This window comes from Mirounga leonina, unplaced genomic scaffold (assembly GCF_011800145.1).
Source record: "Mirounga leonina isolate KUSES-001 unplaced genomic scaffold, KU_Mleo_1.0 Mir_176, whole genome shotgun sequence".
NCBI classification, from domain to species: domain Eukaryota; kingdom Metazoa; phylum Chordata; class Mammalia; order Carnivora; family Phocidae; genus Mirounga; species Mirounga leonina.
Window position 1 is genome coordinate 8,505,197 of NW_023270454.1, and position 19,987 is coordinate 8,525,183.

The 19,987-nt window shown below is 40.6% G+C and overlaps 1 protein-coding gene across 1 annotated transcript in view; it reads right to left on the reverse strand.

Annotated features, from left to right (window-relative positions):
* The window catches only part of FBXO16 (F-box protein 16), a 53,101-nt gene extending 35,866 nt beyond the window's left edge, over window positions 1-17,235 (reverse strand). Inside the window, exons 1-3 of the mRNA XM_035023170.1 lie at window positions 17,148-17,235; window positions 12,496-12,631; window positions 4,739-4,774 (exon numbers count right to left, since the gene is read on the reverse strand). Coding sequence (XP_034879061.1) covers window positions 4,739-4,774; window positions 12,496-12,594 — 135 coding nt within the window. The 5' untranslated portion in view covers window positions 12,595-12,631; window positions 17,148-17,235. The remainder of the gene's footprint in view (window positions 1-4,738; window positions 4,775-12,495; window positions 12,632-17,147) is intronic.
* Window positions 17,236-19,987: the final 2,752 nt, after the last annotated feature.

Sequence of the window (19,987 nt, forward strand, 5' to 3'; positions counted from 1 at the left end):
CTTCACAATGTCCAGATTATTTTAAAAAATGACTTTACTTCTAATACAAGATTGAGCCTTCAACTGATACTTGATCCCTACAATGAGTAGCCCAAGTAATGCTAAGTAAAAGAAGTTATATACTTATTTCTCCTTTCTTTTCTTGGAAGTGTATTTCTTATGTTATCAACCTGTTATGGTGTTCCTGAAAATAAACAAAAAAAAATCTAAAAACTAAAATGCGGGAGTTCCTGGGTGGCTCAGTCAGTTGAGCGTCTGCCTTCAGCTCGGGTCATGATCCTGGGGTCCTGGGATCCAGCCCTGCCTGCGGCTTTCTGCTCAGCCGGCTGGGAGCTTGCTTCTCCCTCTCCCTCTGCCTGCCACTCCGCCTGCTTGTGCTTCCGCCATCTCTGTCAAATGAATAAATAAAATCTTAAAAAAATAAAAAATAATAAAAACTAAAATGGAGAGAGAAAATTAAATAAGGCAAATTGGAAATATGAATTGTTTAAACAATTCATGTGGCTTTTGTGCTGGTATATAGACTACCATATGATATAGTGAATTTAAGGAATAAATTTGTTGTGGGACAAAGAGAAAAACCAATATCATTTATTCATTTAGAAAGCATTTATTAAATGCCTCGTAGTGTTAAAGAATGTGTAAGGAGCAAGATATAGAACCATGTCTTTCCTTCTGTAAATTAGTCTATTGGAGAAGAGAGATAATTAGTTATCTTTGCAAATATATTTCTATTAGCTTTGGCAAAAGAAAAGAATAAGCAAGATCTTTACAAAGTGTAAAGACCTGGAATTTTTTACAGGATGATATAAAAAATACTTAACAGCTGTTAATGCCACCAACCAATGAAAAGTTGGTCACCCCAACTACTGGCTGAACACTGGCCTTGGTTACATTAATTAGGGGTTTCCACTGATAGTGTGTGGAATGGTAGTGTAAAAACAGTCATTCTAAATAAGTCTCTTTTTAAGTTTTTGGTAACAGATATAAAGTTAGTTTAGAAATATAAATAGGATTTGAGAAAAACTCAGCTAGATTTTAAATTTTTGATATTTTTCATTTCTTAATTTTTATCATATTTACTTTATAAATTTTTTTTAGATAATACAGTCACATGATTAAAAAAAATCAAAAGGTTCCAAAGGCTATTCAGCTAAAGGAGTCCCTTCCACCCTGTCCCAGACTCACAGTTCTCCCTGGGGGAAACCAATGTTGCCCCTTTTCTTGTGCATCCTTCCAGATATACTATGTATATAATTTTTTAAAAACTTACTTAGGTAACAAATATCCTAGACTGGAGCTTATAGGCCAGCACAAAAAAGAACTAGTGACCAATGAAGACAACCAAGAACATTAAGAAATAGTATTTTAGGGACACCTGGGTGACTCAGTCGTTAAGCGTCTGCCTTCGGCTCAGGTCATGATCCCAGGGTCCTGAGATTGAGCCCCACATAGGGCTCCCTGCTCCTCTCTCTCCCTCTCCCACTCTCCCTGCTTGTGTTCCTGCTCTCACTAACACTCTCTCTGTCAAAAAAAAAAAAAAACCAAACTTAAAAAAAATAGTATTTTATATTAATCTTAGTGCAACAGACTGAATGTATCCCCCCAAAATTCATACGTTGAAACCTAACCCACAAGGTGATGGTACTAGGAGGGGGGTGCTTTGGGAGGGAGTTAGGTCAAGAGGGTGAAGCCCTCATGAATGGGATTAGTGTCCTTATAGAAGAGACCCCAGAGAGCTCCCTCTCCCCATCTGCTATGCGAGGGCACAACGAAAAGACTGCCATCTATGAACCAGAAAATGGGATATCCCCAGACACCAAATCTGCCCACGCCCTGATCTTGGACTTCCCAGCCTCTATAACGATGAGAGATAAATTTCTGTTGCTTATAAGCCACCCAGTTGATGTGTATTTTGTTATAGAAGCCCAAACTTTTCTAAGACACTTAGTTACTGAAACTCCTAGGAAAGGGCGTCCTGTCCACTGTTACATTCCAGGTCAGAGATGTTCCCTTAAGGAAAAAGCGTTGACTATATGCTTTAAAGATGGGATATTTCAAGTTGATTACACATAACAAGAGTTAAGGAATCTAAGTATAGTTTTATTTATTTATTATTTTATTTTTATTTTTTAAATTTTATTTATTTATTTGACAGAGAGAGAAACACAGCGAGAGAGGGAACACAAGCAGGGGCAGAGGGAGAGGGAGAAGCAGACTCTCTGCTGAGCAGGGAGCCCGATGTGGGGCTCGATCCCAGGACCCTGGGATCATGACCTGAGCCGAAGGCAGACGCTTAACGACTGAGCCACCCAGGCGCCCCAGGCTTTCTTATTTTCTGATATGTGTATATCAGATTGTAATTTTTCTCTGAGTACAGCCACCCAGGCGCCCTACAGTTTTTTTTAAAAAGTAATCCTGATTTCTTTTTAAAACTAAGATATAGTTCACATGCCATATACAATTCAGTGGTTTTTAGAATAATCAGAAGGTTGTATAGCCATCACTGCTATCTAATTCCAGAACATTTTCATTATCCCCCAGAAGAAATCTTATACCCATTACCATCAATCCCCCAGCCCCTGGAAACCAGTAATCTATTTTTTTTTTTTTTAAGATTTTGTTTATTTATTTATTTGACAGAGAGAGAGAAACAGCATGAGAGGGGATAGGGTCAGAGGGAGAAGCAGGCTCCCTGCTGAGCTGGGAGCCCAATGTGGGACTCGATCCCAGGACTCCGGGATCATGACCTGAGCCGAAGGCAGTCGCTTAACCAACTGAGCCACCCAGGCGCCTGAAACCAGTAATCTATTTTGTGTCTCTATGGATTTGCCTATTCTGGACATTTCATACAAATGGGATCATATGATATTTGGCCTCTGTGTCTAGTTTCTTTCATTTAGTGTATTATTATTTATTTATTTATTTATTTATTTATTTATTTATTTATTTTTTAAAGATTTTATTTATTTATTTGAGAGAGAGAGAATGAGAGACAGAGAGCATGAGAGGGAGGAAGGTCAGAGGGAGAAGCAGACTCCCTGCCGAGCAGGGAGCCCGATGCGGGACTCGATCCCGGGACTCCAGGATCATGACCTGAGCCGAAGGCAGTCGCCTAACCAACTGAGCCACCCAGGCGCCCTAGCGTATTATTTTTTAAAAAGATTTTATTTATTTATTTATTTTAAAAGATTTTATTTATTTATTTGACAGAGAGAGAGACACACAGCAAGAGAGGGAACGCAAACAGGGGGAGCGGGAGAGGGAGAAACAGGCCTCCCGCTGAGCAGGGAGCCAGATGTGGGGCTCGATCCTGGGACCCCGGGATCATGACCTGAGCTGAAGGCAGACGCTTAACAACTGAGCCACCCGGGTGCCCCAAGATTTTATTGATTTATTTGAGAGAGAGAGAGAGGGTGCACGTGCGTGCATGAGTGGGGAAGGGGCAGAGGCACAGGGAGAGGGAAAAGCAGACTCCCTGCTGAGCAGGGAGCCCAAGGTGGGGCTCCATCCCAGGACACTGAGACATTGACCTGAGCCAAAGGCAGATGCTTAACTGACTGAGCCACCCAGGTCCCAGGACCCTGGGATCATGATCTGAACCAAAGGCAGACACTTAACCGACTGAGCCACCCAGGCGCCCCTCAATTAGCGGATTATTTTTAAGGTTTATCCATGTTATAGCATGTATCAGTACTTTATTTCTTTCTCTTACCTTTTAAAATTTTCTTACCTTTTAAAAATTTTAGTAAAACATATGTAACATAAAATGTACCATTTTAACCATTTTTAAGTGTACAGTTCAAGGGCGTTAAGTACATTCATACTATTGCACAACCATCCCCCTATCCACCTCCAGAACTTTCTCATCCTCTCAAACTGAAACTCTGTACCTATTAAATAATAATTCCATATCCCTTGGTAATCTCTATTCTACTTTCTGTCTCTATGAATTTGACTACTCTAGGTACCTCATATAAATGGAATCATACAATTGTTGTCCTTTTGCGTCTGGCTTATTTCACTTAGCGTATTGCCTTCAGAGTTCATCCATATTGTAGCTTGTATCAGAATTTCCTTCCTTTTTAAGGCTGAATAATATTCCATTGTATGGATAGACCACTTTGTGTTTATCCATTCATCAGTTGATGGATATTTGGGTGTTCACACGTTTTGACTATTATGATTAATGCTGCTATTAACATTCATGTACACATTTTTGCATGACCATATATTTTCAATTCTCTTGGGTGGTAGAGACAGGTGGGGCCATAGAGGAATTTGATGAGTAGTCAACACAGCTCAGAGACTAATCATGACCCAGGGAAGGACAATGATCACTGGGACTCTGTGTCTCCTTTGAGGAAAGGGTGAGGATGCTTTCAGTTGGGTAGAGGATAGTTGTGTCTTGTTAAATAAAAGCATAAAGTTGTTACAGTTTTCCTTTGGAAATTTAAGTATAGGTAGAAGGGTATAGAAGGATGCTAAGTAGCCCAGTGGATGAACTGTGCTAGTTACCAAGCTGTCATCTCAGATCCAACTCCCCTTTATAAACCCTACTTCGTGAGAGACAGAATGCTATTTTGTGAATATAGAACTGTTATTGATACATACAGAGAGTACCAGTCAAATTTCTCAGGCAATGAGTGATCACTTATTACTTTATGTTCAAACTGAATTCTTTGGGCTCTATGATAATGTGACATAATAGAGAAGTAACTATATTTTAAATGGTTACCCATTTTCCAAGCAGAGCTCTTCTTTCTTCAAATACCTACAATAAATAAAAAGAATGGAATGATTTTATATTTCATGGTTCAAAATACCCATTATAAGAAAGATATCATTAAACTATCAATAAATAAAAATTGACAGTCTTTTCATTATACGAATCAAGTATAAAAAGACAGATTTCATTCCTGAGAGGGTACTTTGCTTATTTTTAACTTGGAGATGATATCGTTTTTCTCAGTTTATCCATGTGGAATAACTCATCTTAAAGAAAAAGCAATGCTTTTTTTAAAGGAAAGAATAAGAAAAGAATGGAATGGCAAAGTGAAACCAATTTTGGAATTTGAAAGGAGATGAAAAAACGGACAAAGGAAAAACAGGAAAGTGGGGATCCTCCCCCAAATATCAATAGTATGAGAGCCTGTGAAATTTATGAATGAGCAGCTCTGTTTTTTATATTTCAGTGTGTACACATATCATGGGTGTACATGCACTGATATGTTTGTAGGATTAGAAATTTGTGTATGTGTACCTCTGGGCTTACAACTCAGTGTTTATCTGGATAGGCTTGTTATTATATACTAGTTAGCACAGACACCATGTCATTGTTACATCTTTACTGTAGAGTACATAGCATATTACAGGTATGCCTGTTTGCTGGATTGAATGAATCGGTTGTGATAAGGAATATCCTTACGGATGTATCGGTACAATGTGAGTGGATTTCTGTATTAGTGTAGAGATGTTTTTCTGAGCCTCAGTCATATGTGTATTTGAATGAATGAGGAAAGGAGACTGATGGGAGAATGTTTGGCAGAGGAGGGAGTTATGGAGAGAGGAAGCAAGGGAGAGTCATGGACAGATGCGAATGTCTCTCTCAATCCCACACTCAGCCCCTCTTGTCAGCTTTCAAAATTGGGATTGATGTTTTTCCCTTCCTTTTAGCGCTGCCTAAATTCTCTAGCGCTGTAAGAATGTTCCCACTTGGAGCCTAGCTAAGGCTCATTTCTTCCCTTTTTATGGAGGAGGAGCTGGTTTTATGCTTCTTTTTTTTTTTTTTAAGATTTTATTTATTTATTTGACAGAGAGAGAGAGAGACAGCGAGAAAGGGAACACAAGCAGGGGGAGGGGAGAGGGAGAAGCAGGCTTCCCACGGAGCAGAGAGCCCGATGTGGGGCTCGATCCCAGGACCCCAGGATCATGACCTGAGCCAAAAGCAGACGCTTAACTGAGCCACCCAGGCACCCCTGGTTTTATGCTTCCAACAAGATAATGCTTTCCTTCCTTTTTTAGGCTCTCAAATGCTAGTTTGAAAGGGCATACAAAAGGGGGTTTGAAATAATTGGTTCAACAATAATCTCAAGGCCAGTGAAACATCAGTTTTGTTCCTGGCCATAGAATCTCCTACATTACAGGTAGACACTTTTCTCACATTAGAGAAGAAGGAAAAGGATGCCCTTCTCCCCTGCCCCCTATTAACCTTCATCTGGGCTATTAGGACCCTCAAATAATGGCACAGATAAACGTGGGATTTCTGGATGAAAATAGAAGAGAACTTATAGAATATAGAAGATTTAAAAATGTGGATTCAGATATTTCCTGAACTCTTGCCCTCTAACCAAAGCCTATCAATCATCTGTTGGTCAATCCAAGTCACCAGCACCAGCACTTCTCAGATGCCCAGGGGATCTAGCTCCTCCCAACTCATATTCCAGTTATAGCCCACGCTCCACGTGGGCTTTATAGGGTTTGCTATGGCTCTCTCATTGTCTCTGGTCATTTCATCTTCCCATGTGGATTACAACCACTTTCTCTATAATCTGTCTAGGTTGCAAGGCAGGCCCTCAATAAACAACTGCTGATTGAACAACAACAAAAAAGTTTCAAAAGTCATAGCATTTTAGAGCTAAAAGGAACCCCTAAGATCTTTTGAATTTCCTTATTTTAGAGAGGACAAGAAGAGGACCAAAGGCTTACATTTAAAAATTTTTAAAAATCACTGGTTCCAGGCTGTCTGTCCAGCTCAACTCTGTACTGGGTTCCTCACTAGAACCATGGTCTTCCCTAACCTGACTTCCAGCCATACATTTGCAATAACTGTTGGGGGAAGAAGAAAATGTTAGGTCCCAAGACCACAACCTCTTTTTAAAAGGAGGATGAGATGACCATCATGGCACCCAGTGACAATATGGGGCATTGGAAACAAAGGGGCATTGACTTGAAGAGGAGAGGAAACTTAGCGAGAAGGTAGCAGGAAAGGAATGGGGTGGGAGGTGGGGAGTGTCACTCAGGCAAAAACAGTAGTTTTTTGTTTTGTTTTGTTTTTTTTTTGGAGGGTGGGGAGGGGCAGAGGCAGAGGGAGAGAGAGAATCTTAAGCAGACTCCACACCCAGTGCAGAGCCCAGTGTGGGGCTAGATCTCACAGGCCTGAGACCATGACCTGAGCTGAAATCAATCAGATGCTTAACCATCTAAGCCACCCAGGCGTCCCTAAAACAATAGTCTTTAGAAGCCCAATGACCAAGTCTAAGCAGGTCCAAGCAAATCCAGTTCTTACAAAGGCCACTAGACCCAAGTAGAAACTGATGGGAGTGAGGAGGGAGAGGAAAACCAATAGACAAGCTCAGATCTGGTTCTGACTCTACCCTTGTAAGAAAGAGAATTTGGGACACATTATTTGTCAGGGTCTCAGTCAGTCTTATATTCTCTGGTTTGGAGCAAGTCTTCATTCCAAAGATTTGCAATCAGGTTTGTCATCTTAAAGAGCTGGAAAACAAAGTATTGATTCAAAATAGAAATATAAAATGGATCTTCTTTCCTTGCAGAGCACTGCAGTTTGTTTATATCACAGTTTACTTGGAGCCTGCTGTTAAGTCAAAATCCTACGGTTGTTATTTTAGTCTGTTGACAGTGCAGTTACATATTTCACCATGTGACATCATTACAGTGTACGAGTGAGACATTTAGGGGCTCCTAAATTATGATTGATTAATGGCAACAAGGTGCTTTTTCTCAGAACACCTTTTAACATGTATTGTACTGTATCTCGAAAAAGAAATGTTGGTTACTTTCAATTAAAACACTAGATGGCAGGTGCGCCTGGGTGGCTCAGTTGGTTAAGCGTCTGCCTTTGGCTCAGGTTATGATCCCAGGGTCCTGGGCCAGAGCCCCATGTCGGGCTCCCTGCTCCTTGGGGAGTCTGCTTCTCCCTCTCTGCCTGCCCCTCCCTCTGCTTGCGCTCTCTCTCTCTCTCTCAGTGTGTCAAATAAATAAATAAAATCTTAAAAAAGTAAATAAAACACTAAATGGCAAAGAAATGCATACTTTAAAAACATTCTTCCTCTCAAAATTCATAATGCCCAAGTTATTTTGAAATCTGTTACATTTGCCTATGCTGATCATGCTCTCTTTGAAGACATCTGAATTTGAATTCAATCTCTCTGCTTCAAGTCTGCTGTGAAGTTCAATTCCTATACCCCGATGAGCACCGAGTGTTGTATGGAGGTATTGAATCACGACATTGTACACCTGAAACTAATATGACACTGTATGTTAACTAACTAGAATTTAAGTGAAAACTTAAAAAAAAAATCCTGTGACCCTTTTTAAGACTGAAATAGTTACATATTTTCTATTTTACTACAGAAATGAAGACAAAAATAAAACAGACAACAGAACCTCAAAATTATACCAATCATTGGTGACACATGCCCTATTTAGAAGTATAGAAAAAACCGTGAAATTATTGTATGGACTCCTTTTGACCAGCTCTATCCTTGGTGTCTATTTTTAATGTCTTTTACACAGACAGAATGTTAGACCTGGAAGCAACCTCTGAGGTAATCTGATCCAACATACTTATTTTATAAAGGAGGATGGTAAAGCCCAGAGAAAGTAGGTGACTTACTCAAGTCATACAGGAAATTATCATTGATCTGGAACCAGAATTTTCAATTCCCAGAATTATTGTTCTCTCTCTAATTTATATTGTTTTTAGATTGTTTTCGAATTTGGAATTTTAGAAATTGTATTGCACTATGTAAAGTAAAAAATGAAAGCTTTCTTCTAACAGGACCACTTCCCCCAATGCCATCCAACTCTTCTGGGGAAACCACTATTAATAGTTTGGTATTGGGGCACCTGGCTGGCATGTGACTCTTGATCTCAGGGTTGTGAGCTCAAGCCTCACATTGGGTGTAGAAATTACTTAAAAAAAATAGTTTGGTATACCTGTATACAAATTTTATGTGTATCTATGTACATTTATACATATACGTACATGTATATACACATGCACAGATTTTAAAAAATAGTTTTACTCCAAACTGGAACCTAATGAAACCACAAAACAACTTTTTGATAAAAAATGAGAGGTCTAGGAGCACCTGGGTGGCTCAGTTGGTTAAACATCCGACTCTTGATTTCAGCTCAGGTCATGATCTTGGGGTTGTGGGATCATGCCCTGGGTGAGGCTCCTTGCTCAGCTGAGAGCCTGCTTAAGATTCCCTCTCTCCCTCTCTCTCTGCACCCCCCTCAAACCAATAAATCTTTTTAAAAAATGAGAGGTCTAAAGAACAAAATAAATATTATCTCTAGAAATTATCATTTCGAGACAAAAGCTATTAAAAAACCAAGATAAGACAATGTAATGCTGGCTGTGATGCACTGTCCAGGATTTATTCACCCACTTGGTGGGGAGTGCTGCTGGCTGTCAGCCATAAGCTTGAGAGCTCGGCTTTGTTCAAGGTCAAGCCCTTCATGGGGCAGCTAGCATCTACTGAACGGTCAGTGTAGAAGTATATTTTTTATTATTTATTTATTTATTTATTTATTTATTTATTTATTTATTTATTTATTTATTTAAGTAATCTCTACACCCAATGTGGGGTTCAAACTCACAACCCTGAGATCAAGAGTCAGATGTTCCACCAACTAAGCCAGCCAGGCACCCCCAGTGTAGAAGTATAAAGGCTGGTGGCTACAGGGCCAGGCCTCAAAACCCGTGGCCTTTTCTCCCTTCCCCTCCTCTCCTCCCCTCACCCACTTCTCCCTTCTTTCCCTTCCCTTCCCTGGTGCCAATCCAGAGAGCCCTCCACAATCGATGCCCTACATGCTAATCTCAGAGTCTGCTTCTCTAGTAAGCCAACCTGCAACAGGCAATCAAGATACTTTTTTTTCTCCCTAGCTGCTAAATCGATCAAGACTTCGAATTTTTCAAAGAAAATCTCTGAAATCAAGGCATCCAACAAATAGGTATTTCAATTCAAGTCACTTTTTTGCATATGTGTAGAGCCTTCACAATTCTAGGAGAAAACAGATTTCAAAACTAAACACCGAAGTTTTTTTTAGGGGGAGGGGGGCAAAGCAGAGAAGCTGTTATATAAACTGTTGGAGTGCCAAGAACACTTACAAACAGGTGCTCAATAAACAGTTGTTGAGCTGAATATAAAGGGCTTTCAACAGACTTGGTTGTGTTCAGGGCCAGATGAAGGCCAGACGTCTGTCTCTCATTCTCTGCCTTTCCTTTTGTTTCTCCTGGCCCCTCCTCTTATTCTATGTCTCATTCTTCTTTCCTCACTTCTTTTATCTTTTCCTTTCAATCTCTCTCCCTTTTATTTCTCACTATTCTGATCGCTACACTCGCTGCTCTCTCTCTCCCCAGATTGCTCGTGTTTCACATCAGAGGAGTAGAACAGGAAAGTACTGAACAGGAGGGGTAGGGACTGATGCTCTTGTTTTCCCAGGGTGATTAGCATATCTGTTCGGTGTAGAGGCAAAGGGTCAAATCCAGACTAAGAAGGAGGGATGGAGGGACTAGAAGAGGAGCCTCAGTGAAGGAGGTCCCAGGGAGGGTGGCTGAACCCTGACTCTATCTTTTGTGCCTCAGGAACTCTATCAGGCACTGGAAATATAGAGAGAAGAGACAGAATCTCAACTCTTAACACATTACAGTCGAGGGGGAAAGTGGGTAAACAGTGATGAGAGCAAAGAGAAGCAAGCCGGAGAAGGCTTTCCAAAGAAAATTGCATTTGAGTTAGCTCTTAGGGGAGGCAACAAGGGGAACAAAGGAGTGGAGGTGTGAGAGATTATGGCTCATCTGGAGGCCACTTAGTTGTTCCGGACCTAGGATGGGAGGAAAGCAGTGGCAGGGTTTGGAATTAAAAGGCTGGCTGAGGTCAACTTACAAAAGGTCCCCTGTGCTAGGTGTAGAGGTTTGGAATTTACTCTTTGGAGCAGAGTCTGTTATCAATTTCTCATGAAAGGATTAGCTTGGTATTTTATTTTTTTTATTCTATTTCTTCTTTTTTTAGTTTGGTATTTTAGAAAAATCACTCTGGGACCAGAATAGAAGATGGACTGGTAGGGATAGAGGCAGTGAAACCAGTTAGGGGTTATAGCGGTGCATCGGGCAAAGGGTAATGATGGTGTGAACCGACAATGTGAAGCTGGAGGCATATAGATGAATGAAGGAAAGGGGCCCAGATGAAGAGGAAGACTTCTAGAACTTGAAAATGAATTGGATGTGGAAGTGAGGGGGTGCTGGTAGACACACCTTCCTGAGCCTCCTTCTCATACTCCTAAATGTCTTGGAATGCCAAGAGTGCTAGGTGTCCATTGCTTTTTCCTTGGGCCATTTCTTGCCTTGGAGCAAGGCAACCTTGGGTAATGAGGTACTATCTCCCTTTGGGACCAAGAGCAGGCTCTTACTGCTTACTATAAAAGCAAAGGATTCCCTGCGCTCACTGTTCCTCAGTTGTGATGCAAACCCATGGTGTATGTAGTATTTTTCTGGGCCTTCTGGAGTCTTGTGGGACAAGGTAGGCAAAGAGGATCAATGCAAATATGATGCTCCTGCCGCTTGCTGCACGGTGAGTAACAAAGATTTTTGTCTCTGATTCAAGAATCTTGTGTTTTCCTATGAAACAGTAGTGTCTCCTATGCCATAAGTAACAGGCTAAGTTATTAGCTTGTAAATTGGGGAAAACCAACCCAGAGCTGGCAGGGAGAAGGATAATTTCTGGCTTGAGTGACTTGGTGTCAAGTGGTGCCTTTTACCAGGAGGAGGAACTGGTATGTAGGAGCAAGATAATGAAGTCAGTCTTACTGATGTTGTTTTTTACTGACAACTAGGTATGGTCCTTATGATAGGTATTGATAATAGGAGTTCACTGACCTGTTGGTAACTTCTGCTCCCAACTGAAGCAGGAATAGAAATCCCCAGAGGCTAGCCAATCACACCCCAGCATGACACTCAGCTTCCCACCTCTGCGATCCTTTGGTGTATTCTATTAGTGCTTTCCCAGAATGCAGGTAGGAAATAAACTTCTTAGGAGAAGCCGAGTAATGCGAGTAATCAGTTGAGACTTACTCATTTTATTTGGTTAAATGGGAAGCATTATCCAGTAACTGCAACTCTAGCAAGAAAATTTTTTCTGGGAACTCCTCACAGACTACCTTCTCCTCTCTCATTCCTGGTGGTTCCAGCAGAGAACCAGTGATGGAAGAAAAAAGGCATTTGGGATGAGAGAGAGAGGAGGAGTGACAGTAGAGGAAAGAACAAATCTAAGACATTTTCATCATGGGCAGGGATTCTGTCTACTGCAAGGGCTCAATAAAAGTTTTTGAAAAAATTCTCCATTTGCTTTTTATTGTAACCCATTACACAATCCTAAACAATTCCTGTTCATATTTTGATAACTAAGATTTTAACTTTTTTTTTTTTAAGGCACGGATGCAACTGATAAAATAGCTCTGGTCACTTACCCGGTCATTCAAAAGCTGATGGTTTAGAGGTGTCCAGGTACTCATCTTTGTCTGCATTTTGGGACCATCTATGCTTTTTGGAGGTGCAAATGCCATCATGAAATAACGGACTATTCTTCCATAAGAAAAACCATACCTATCAGAAGAAATGAATCTTATAATCTTCAGAATACTAAAAATACTAACACCATACCATCTTTTAGTACATTGAGATAGAGAACTGGGGGGGGGCGGGGAGAACATTTACTGGGAGAATTTTACAGGTCAGGCACTTTATACACATGCTCAATTAAAGCTCATAACAATCTGGTGAGGTAGTGGGTTTCAGCTCATTTTATAGATGAAGAAAATGAGGCTCATTGACATTACACACCCTGCCTAACTTTATACAGACAGTAGGTTGTGGAACTAGAAATCAGATCAGGTCTATTTAAATCACTCTTAGCTAAGAACATACCCTAATGGCCAGAAAGAAGTCTTTTAATTTATAAAATCATAGTGCAATAGAAAGCACTCCATCCTGGTCCCTTGTGTCTTTCTTCCTCCCCCCTTTGTGATATCTAAGTAACAAGGGTTCTAGCTTGATATCATATTTAAGAAGTAGAATGATGTAATGGACAAAGCCAAGCCTTAGAGATGGACAGATTTGAGTTTACCGGGGGAAATGTGCTGGTTTTAGGTGCCCAGTATAGGTTTACATTCATTTGATTAAAACATTTTAATTTCCATGAAGAATTACTTTCCCCTCATTGTTTAGAATCTGTGGGTTGGTTAATCAAGGTGGCCTCACCTTCTCCAGCTAAGACCTGGTCATGAGACCAAGCTAGGCCAGTTGGACTGACGCTAGCTCATCCTAAACTTGACAGCTGAGGTGGTTGTTCACAATAGCATCGATCCTCTGTTAAGTTGCTTCTGCTGCCTCACCCCTCAGAAGCCCCTTGTCCTTTCTTGCCCATTTTTTGTGAGCCACCTGATATCCTTGCAGTAAATTTCTTCTTTTCGCTTACTTACATTGCAAATATTACATTTGCTTACATTAAAAAATTACAAAACTTTTTACCTTTCTACAGGTTTGATCCTGGCTTTAAAACTTACTAGCTATATAATGTTTTGCAAATTATTCAGTCTATCTGAGCATTCAATCTATCTGCATCTACCTTCAACCACTGTTTCAAAGATAGGAGAAAATGGGTCCAGCAGAGTGCCTGACAAATGGGCAGTCTCAGTAACTAGTAACTTTCCTGCAGTCTTTCTTAGAACTTTACAGAGTGCCTCAAAACTTATCAGAGGGGGGCACCTGGGTAGTTCAGTTGGTTGAGCATCTGCCTTCAGCTCAGGTCATGATCTCAGGGTCAAGCTCCCTGCTCAGTGGAGAGTCTGCTTCTCCCTCTCCTTCTACCCCTCTCTCTGCTCATGCTCTCTCTCTCAAATAAATAAATAAAATAGTAAAAAAACTATTAGAGGGCCATAGCAAAATATTTTAAGGTGGAAAACATTTAAAGCAGATTGAGGATAGTTTCAATATTACATCCTCAGAGTTTCTGCTTGCTTCTGCCTTCCTTCCTCTCTGAAGGTGGGTTTCATATCAGAAGGTGGTAGTGGTGACTGAGAGAGCCAGGGCTTGCCTGCATGATCTATGGGCTCCAAAAATTACTCTACAGAAGCAAAGATTGGACAATTAAAAAAAAAAACACACATTACTTTTTGGCTGATATGGGATTCCCCCAAAAGCTAGATCTGAAATCTTTGAGGCTCTCCCTTGACAGGTAATATTCGCTCTCAGGTTTGAGTTATAGCTGAAGATAAAGCCAATGTTTGAAAACCACAGGGGCATCATTACACAATCCTTCTTGGTAGTTGCCTACTGCCACCAAACCACTGGTATAAAGTGGACTCACATCAGCACTCACGTTCTTCCCAACCTCTAACACCTAATTTTCTGAGTCACACATGTTTAGCCAAATTGCAAAAGGCATAAGAAATTATTTCATTACAGTATTATTAATTGGCAGCTATAAAAGTACGTGTGAGTGGGCAAATTATAGATACAAAGCATGGTCTCCGAGCCTAGATCTGCCCAGTTAAAAATCATGTTATTTCTTTTTTTTTTTTATTGTTCTTATTTACGTCTGATCTTTCCTCTCTTTAAACCAGTTGTTTTTAATCTTTTTTTTTTTGAGGGCCATAAAACTCTTTGAGAACATGATGAAAGCTATGAATCCTTTCCCTACAAAACTGCACATGAACATAAAATTTTGCTCACCCCAGGTGAAAAACTCCCGCTATAAGCTGAGAACTTTCTAGTTTGTGGAGGAAACAAGCTAGGCACAATTTCTGAATTAAGACAAAGTAGCTTCTCTTGGGCTTTCCTAAGGCCCTGCACTGGATGTTTTCTTTTTCCTGGTTCCTAACAGTTAGAAATTATTTGAATTAGACTTTCTTCAGTCAGCTTGGTTTTCAGGGGGTGGGGCTGGCCAAGAGAAACAGCCCTCTTGGTAATACAGTCCTGCTGAAGCATTCAAATGCGGTTGTCCTGCCCTTGCTTTCGTCATTATCCTTTTGTGGTTTTTTCCTCCTCCTTCCCTTCCAGAAGATGGGCACTGTACATATCTGCATGCACACACATGTTCACGGCATAAACACTCAGGACGACTACAAAGACAGACATTTTTATATAACATACACAAGAAAGAACTGTCCCCACTCTGTCAACAAGACAAAGCAAATTGTCTTCCTCTCCTTCCACATATAAGCTTGCTGTTGTTTTTGGTGTGACCTCTTTCCACCTTAGTGGCTATCTTTGAATGTTGATCTTTAATTTTTCTCTGAATGAAATGGAAGAAAGGGGTGCCTGGGTGGCTCAGTCGGTTGAGTGTCTGCCTTCGGCCCGGGTCACGATCCCGGGGTCCTGGGATCGAGCCCTGCATCGGGCTCTCTGCTTAGTGGGGGGTCTGGTTCTCCCTCTGCTCCTCACCCCACTCGTGCTCTCTCATAAATAAATAAAATCTTAAAAAAAAATAAAAAATATTTAAAAAAGAAAAGGAAGAAAGAGGGTCTTTGGCCCTAATCCTCAATGTATGGTTCTAGTTCCACAGCTAGGATGGGTCCTCTGGTAAAGTTTCAATGGTCACAAACCTCCAATCCCATTTTCTGAGCCATTCCTCACACTGCAACCATTATTTGACTTTACTAAGGACCTATTAGTCCTGTGTCAGGGGGTATAAAGATAAGAGTCTCTGCTTTAATAGAGCATGCAGTCTACTGTTAGAGAGGGTTTTTTTTTTTTTTTTGCAAAAAAATGTATATACTTACAGTGTACAACTTAATATTTTGATATATGTATACATTGTGAAATGATTACAATCAAAGTATTTAACACATCCATCACCTCCCATAGTTACCATTTGTGTGTGTGTGTGTGTGTGTGTATGGGTGTGGTGAGAACACTTGGGAACTACTCTCTTACTAGTTTTCAAGTATAAAACATATTATTACTAATTATAGTCACCATGCAGGACATTAGATCTCCAGAACTTACTCATCTTATAACTGAAAGTTTGTACCCTTGGATCAATGTCTCTCCATTTCCCTCACCCCACAGCCTCCGGTAACCACCATTCTACTAAGGGAAATATTTTTTAAAAGACCAGTTGAGGGGCACCTGGGTGGTTCAGTGGGTTAAGCCTCTGCCTTTGGCTGATCCCAGGGTCCTGGAATGTAGCCCAAGTTGGGCTCTCTGCTCGGCGGGGTGTCTGCTTCTTCCTCTCCCTCTGCCTGCTGCTTCCCCTGCCTGTGCATGCTCTCTCTCTCTCAAATAAATTAATAAAATCTTAAAAGAAAAAAAGACCAGTTGATTGTGTCACTTTTCAGCTCAAAAACCTTCAGAGGCTCTCTGATGGCTACAACATAATCAGAGTCCTTAGCATGGAAGTCTAGGTCCACTATGAATTTACCTCAATCTACCTTTTCAGCCTCATCCCCTGCTCTCTCCCTTCATGCACTATCTGCCCAGACACACTGAACTTTGGTACAAAACAACTAGTACAGAACTCTGATGCTTCTTTCCTCATGTGGTTTTCTTACATTGCTCACGTGAATCCTAATCCCACTGCTACATAATTGGTGCTCAAATATTTGTCAAATCAACTGAATGAATGAATACAATAGTGGAGAAGAAGCAGTTTAAAGATTAAAACTAATAGAAATGTACGATAAAACTCACAACATTATGAACTGAGCACTGGAATTAAACTCAGGACTATCGGGTTTTTATTTGGAATTTACAGAGCAGAATAGGATTGAGTTTCTCTGCCAACACACATTGTACATTGCAGGATCATCAGAGAAGGAAATGATATCATCGTGAAACAAGGTATGGTTAGATTTAAATACAAATTCATCTCATATTCAACTAGTTAGAAACAAAGCAAAAGCTACACTAAAGACAAAGAGCTCGTGTTTGATAGGCACAGAAATAAACTGTTGTTGCTAATTTCGTAAGTATGAAGCATCTGGCACTTTAACTGCCCTTGACACGGAGCAAAACGTCATCCCCAGGAGCACTAACAAGGTTTCCGAGAGGCCCAGGAGGATCTCAGAGTGAGCTCTGAAAAGAGTCTCCATCCTTCTCAGGCACTGCCCACTGCTCTCACCTCTTTCAGCTCACCGCCCTCTTCAAGCCTCAAGCGCTGGTGTTGCCATGGCAGCCTTTTCTTTGCCTCTGTCCAGCCCCCACCCTTCTTCCAGTAATCCAATCACCACCCATAAATCCTTTCGCTGGCATCCGGGGTCTCTTAGGCAACAATGTGTGGTCTCCTGATTGGCCAAGAGATTCGGGAGGGCTGGCTCCAAAATTCGGCACACGGATAATAGTAAGAAGCCCGAGCGCCAAGAGGGTGGAAGGGGCTGCAATCTCCCAGTATAACGCTGGGAGAAAGATGGGGCCAACCCTAACACAAGCAGCACTGACAGGCACTCAAGACATATTTGTGTTCCAACTGAGGGCAACCTACTGAGCATGCCCAATTATAGTTCTCTGGTCATTCCGGGGCTCCGAAATGTAAACTCCACTTTTCCGGGTTTTAAGAGTGGCCAACAGGTAAAACGGGGTAGGAGGAAAAAGAACAGGCCGCTGGTTCAGTGGAAGAATAGCACCTGCAACCGGAAGTGGAAGGACGTGGGAAAATTGCCCAACACACAAACTCACAAATGATTCAACATGAATTTCAACGGGAATTCAGGATGACTGACAGATACACCAGGGAACCAGCAGATGGCATGGCTTAATAAGAATAACTACAAATTTGGGAAATTTTACAGTCCGGTCTAATTTAATTAAATTTCTTGAGCACCCACCATGTAATAAGGGGCAGAGTGAGAACACAAGGATAAAAAAGATCTAATGAGAAAGACTGGAAAATGCAGTGTGTAAATAACAAATATAAGGCCCACATTGATAACTGTTGTGATAGAACTATAAACACGTGCTGGAGAACAACCAAAAATTCAAAATTCCAGACGGAGCTACTTCGGTAAATACAAAGCAGTTCCTATGGGCAGCAGGTAACAACAAAAAGACAAAACAAAAACCCCCCAAACCTTCACTATCTTATGCTTCCTAAAGTAGGTAAGAATATGCTCTCGTCCAACTTAAACAAATGTAAACCTATGTTTGTATTGTTTCATAGTTTTGAAATAGGCAGCATTTGTATATCTCCAACTTGAAATAGAAGAGTGAAGCTCATAGAGATTGTTGCTTCCCTTGAGTTAACAAAGGATCTGTAAGTGGCCAAATTGAAATTAGAACCTAGGTTGTCTGAATTCCAGCCTAGTGGTTTTTCCACATGATCAGGTTGTATGTAAATGAATAAACAAAGCCTTTGGTGGGGGGTAGGGGTCTGAGGGAGGCAGTCGACGCAATACTAAATTACCATGTACAGTATTACCAGTTAACATTTATGGTTTCAAAACGGGTTCATCTAGAAAGAGACCAGTTTTAACAACATGCTATGTCTCTCTGTGAAGTTCCCACTCATTAAAAACTTTCTATTGGTGGTTACAACATGGAATGAGAGAGAGATGGGATAAAAGAAACCATTTCACTTTATCCCTGTTGAATTTGCATAATTTTATACCTAAAAATAAGCTCCCTGTCGACTGTCCTCTCAACCAGCACCCTCTGGGCATCTGCTTATCCAGCACCTCATCTGTCTAACTGCAGATGCTCCCTTCCCCTCTGACCTCAATGACATCAGTCAGGCTATGTTCATAGTGAACACACCAGCTCAATGTCTGAAATACTTCAACATTACTTCAAACATAGATAAATTTAGAGACTACATTAAGAAACACCCTTGTATCCCCACCAAAAATTTTAAAAATATTAACATTGTTGCTTCATGTGTGTGATTTTGTATACTTTACAGATCTGATTCCCCTCTCTGCCTGTCTAGAGGCAACCACTATCTATGAAATTGGTGTGTAGCCTACTTGTCCATTTTTTATGCTTTTTACATGTAAGCATAAACAATATGGCTAGATGTTTTTAAAGAGATACAATAATTTACGTATCTTGTAGTTCGCTTTTTAAAAAATATTTTATTTATTTATTTGACAGAGGGAGAGAGACAGTGAGAGAGGGAACACGAGCAGGGGGAGTGGGAGAGGAAGAAGCAGGCCTCCTGCTGAGCAGGCTGGGCTTGATCCTGAGCCTAAGGCAGATGCCTAACGACTGAGCAGGCGTCTCTAGTTCGCTTTTTTCAATGTTATATTTTTGAGATTTAATCATGTTGATACATGCAGTGATAATTTCTACATCACTCCCACCTTCCCATTAGGGGTATGATATGTCCTATGCCTGACAGTTTTCATGGGATGGTGTGTAAATTGCATAAAAATACATTAGCTGCACATCTTCAGAGGTTCTGCAGGTACAAAGGATCTGGAAATACATGAAGCAAGCACACACAGATTTTCACATACACAATTTGCCTACTCACTCACCCTCAGAAAAGGCAGTGTTGCCTCAACAGGACATACTGACTTGCTTAGAATCAGCTGAAGGATCTGTATTACTTAAAAAAAAAAAAAACAACTATTACTGCTCAAATATTTACTAAGAAAATTGAAATGTCACTTCAGATCTCATTTATTATGCTTTCCCCCATAGCTCACCATCTGATGTTAAACTATATTTATGACCGTCTAAGCTCAATACTCATTATTTATTTATTTAACACTTGAGTGCCTTTTAAAAATTGTGGTAAAATACACTTCACATAAAATTTACCATTTTAACCATTGTTTAAGTGTACAGTTGAGTAGTGGCAAGTATATTCACATTGTTGTGCAACAGGATCAATATTACTTTAAGACCCATGTGCTATCAACAGAACAAAATGATGCCTGTGACGTCTAGCTTGCAAAGGGAGGAAAAGGAAGCGAAAGGTAGGTAAAACAGCATAGTAAAAAGGACAGCCTTGGCTTTGAATGA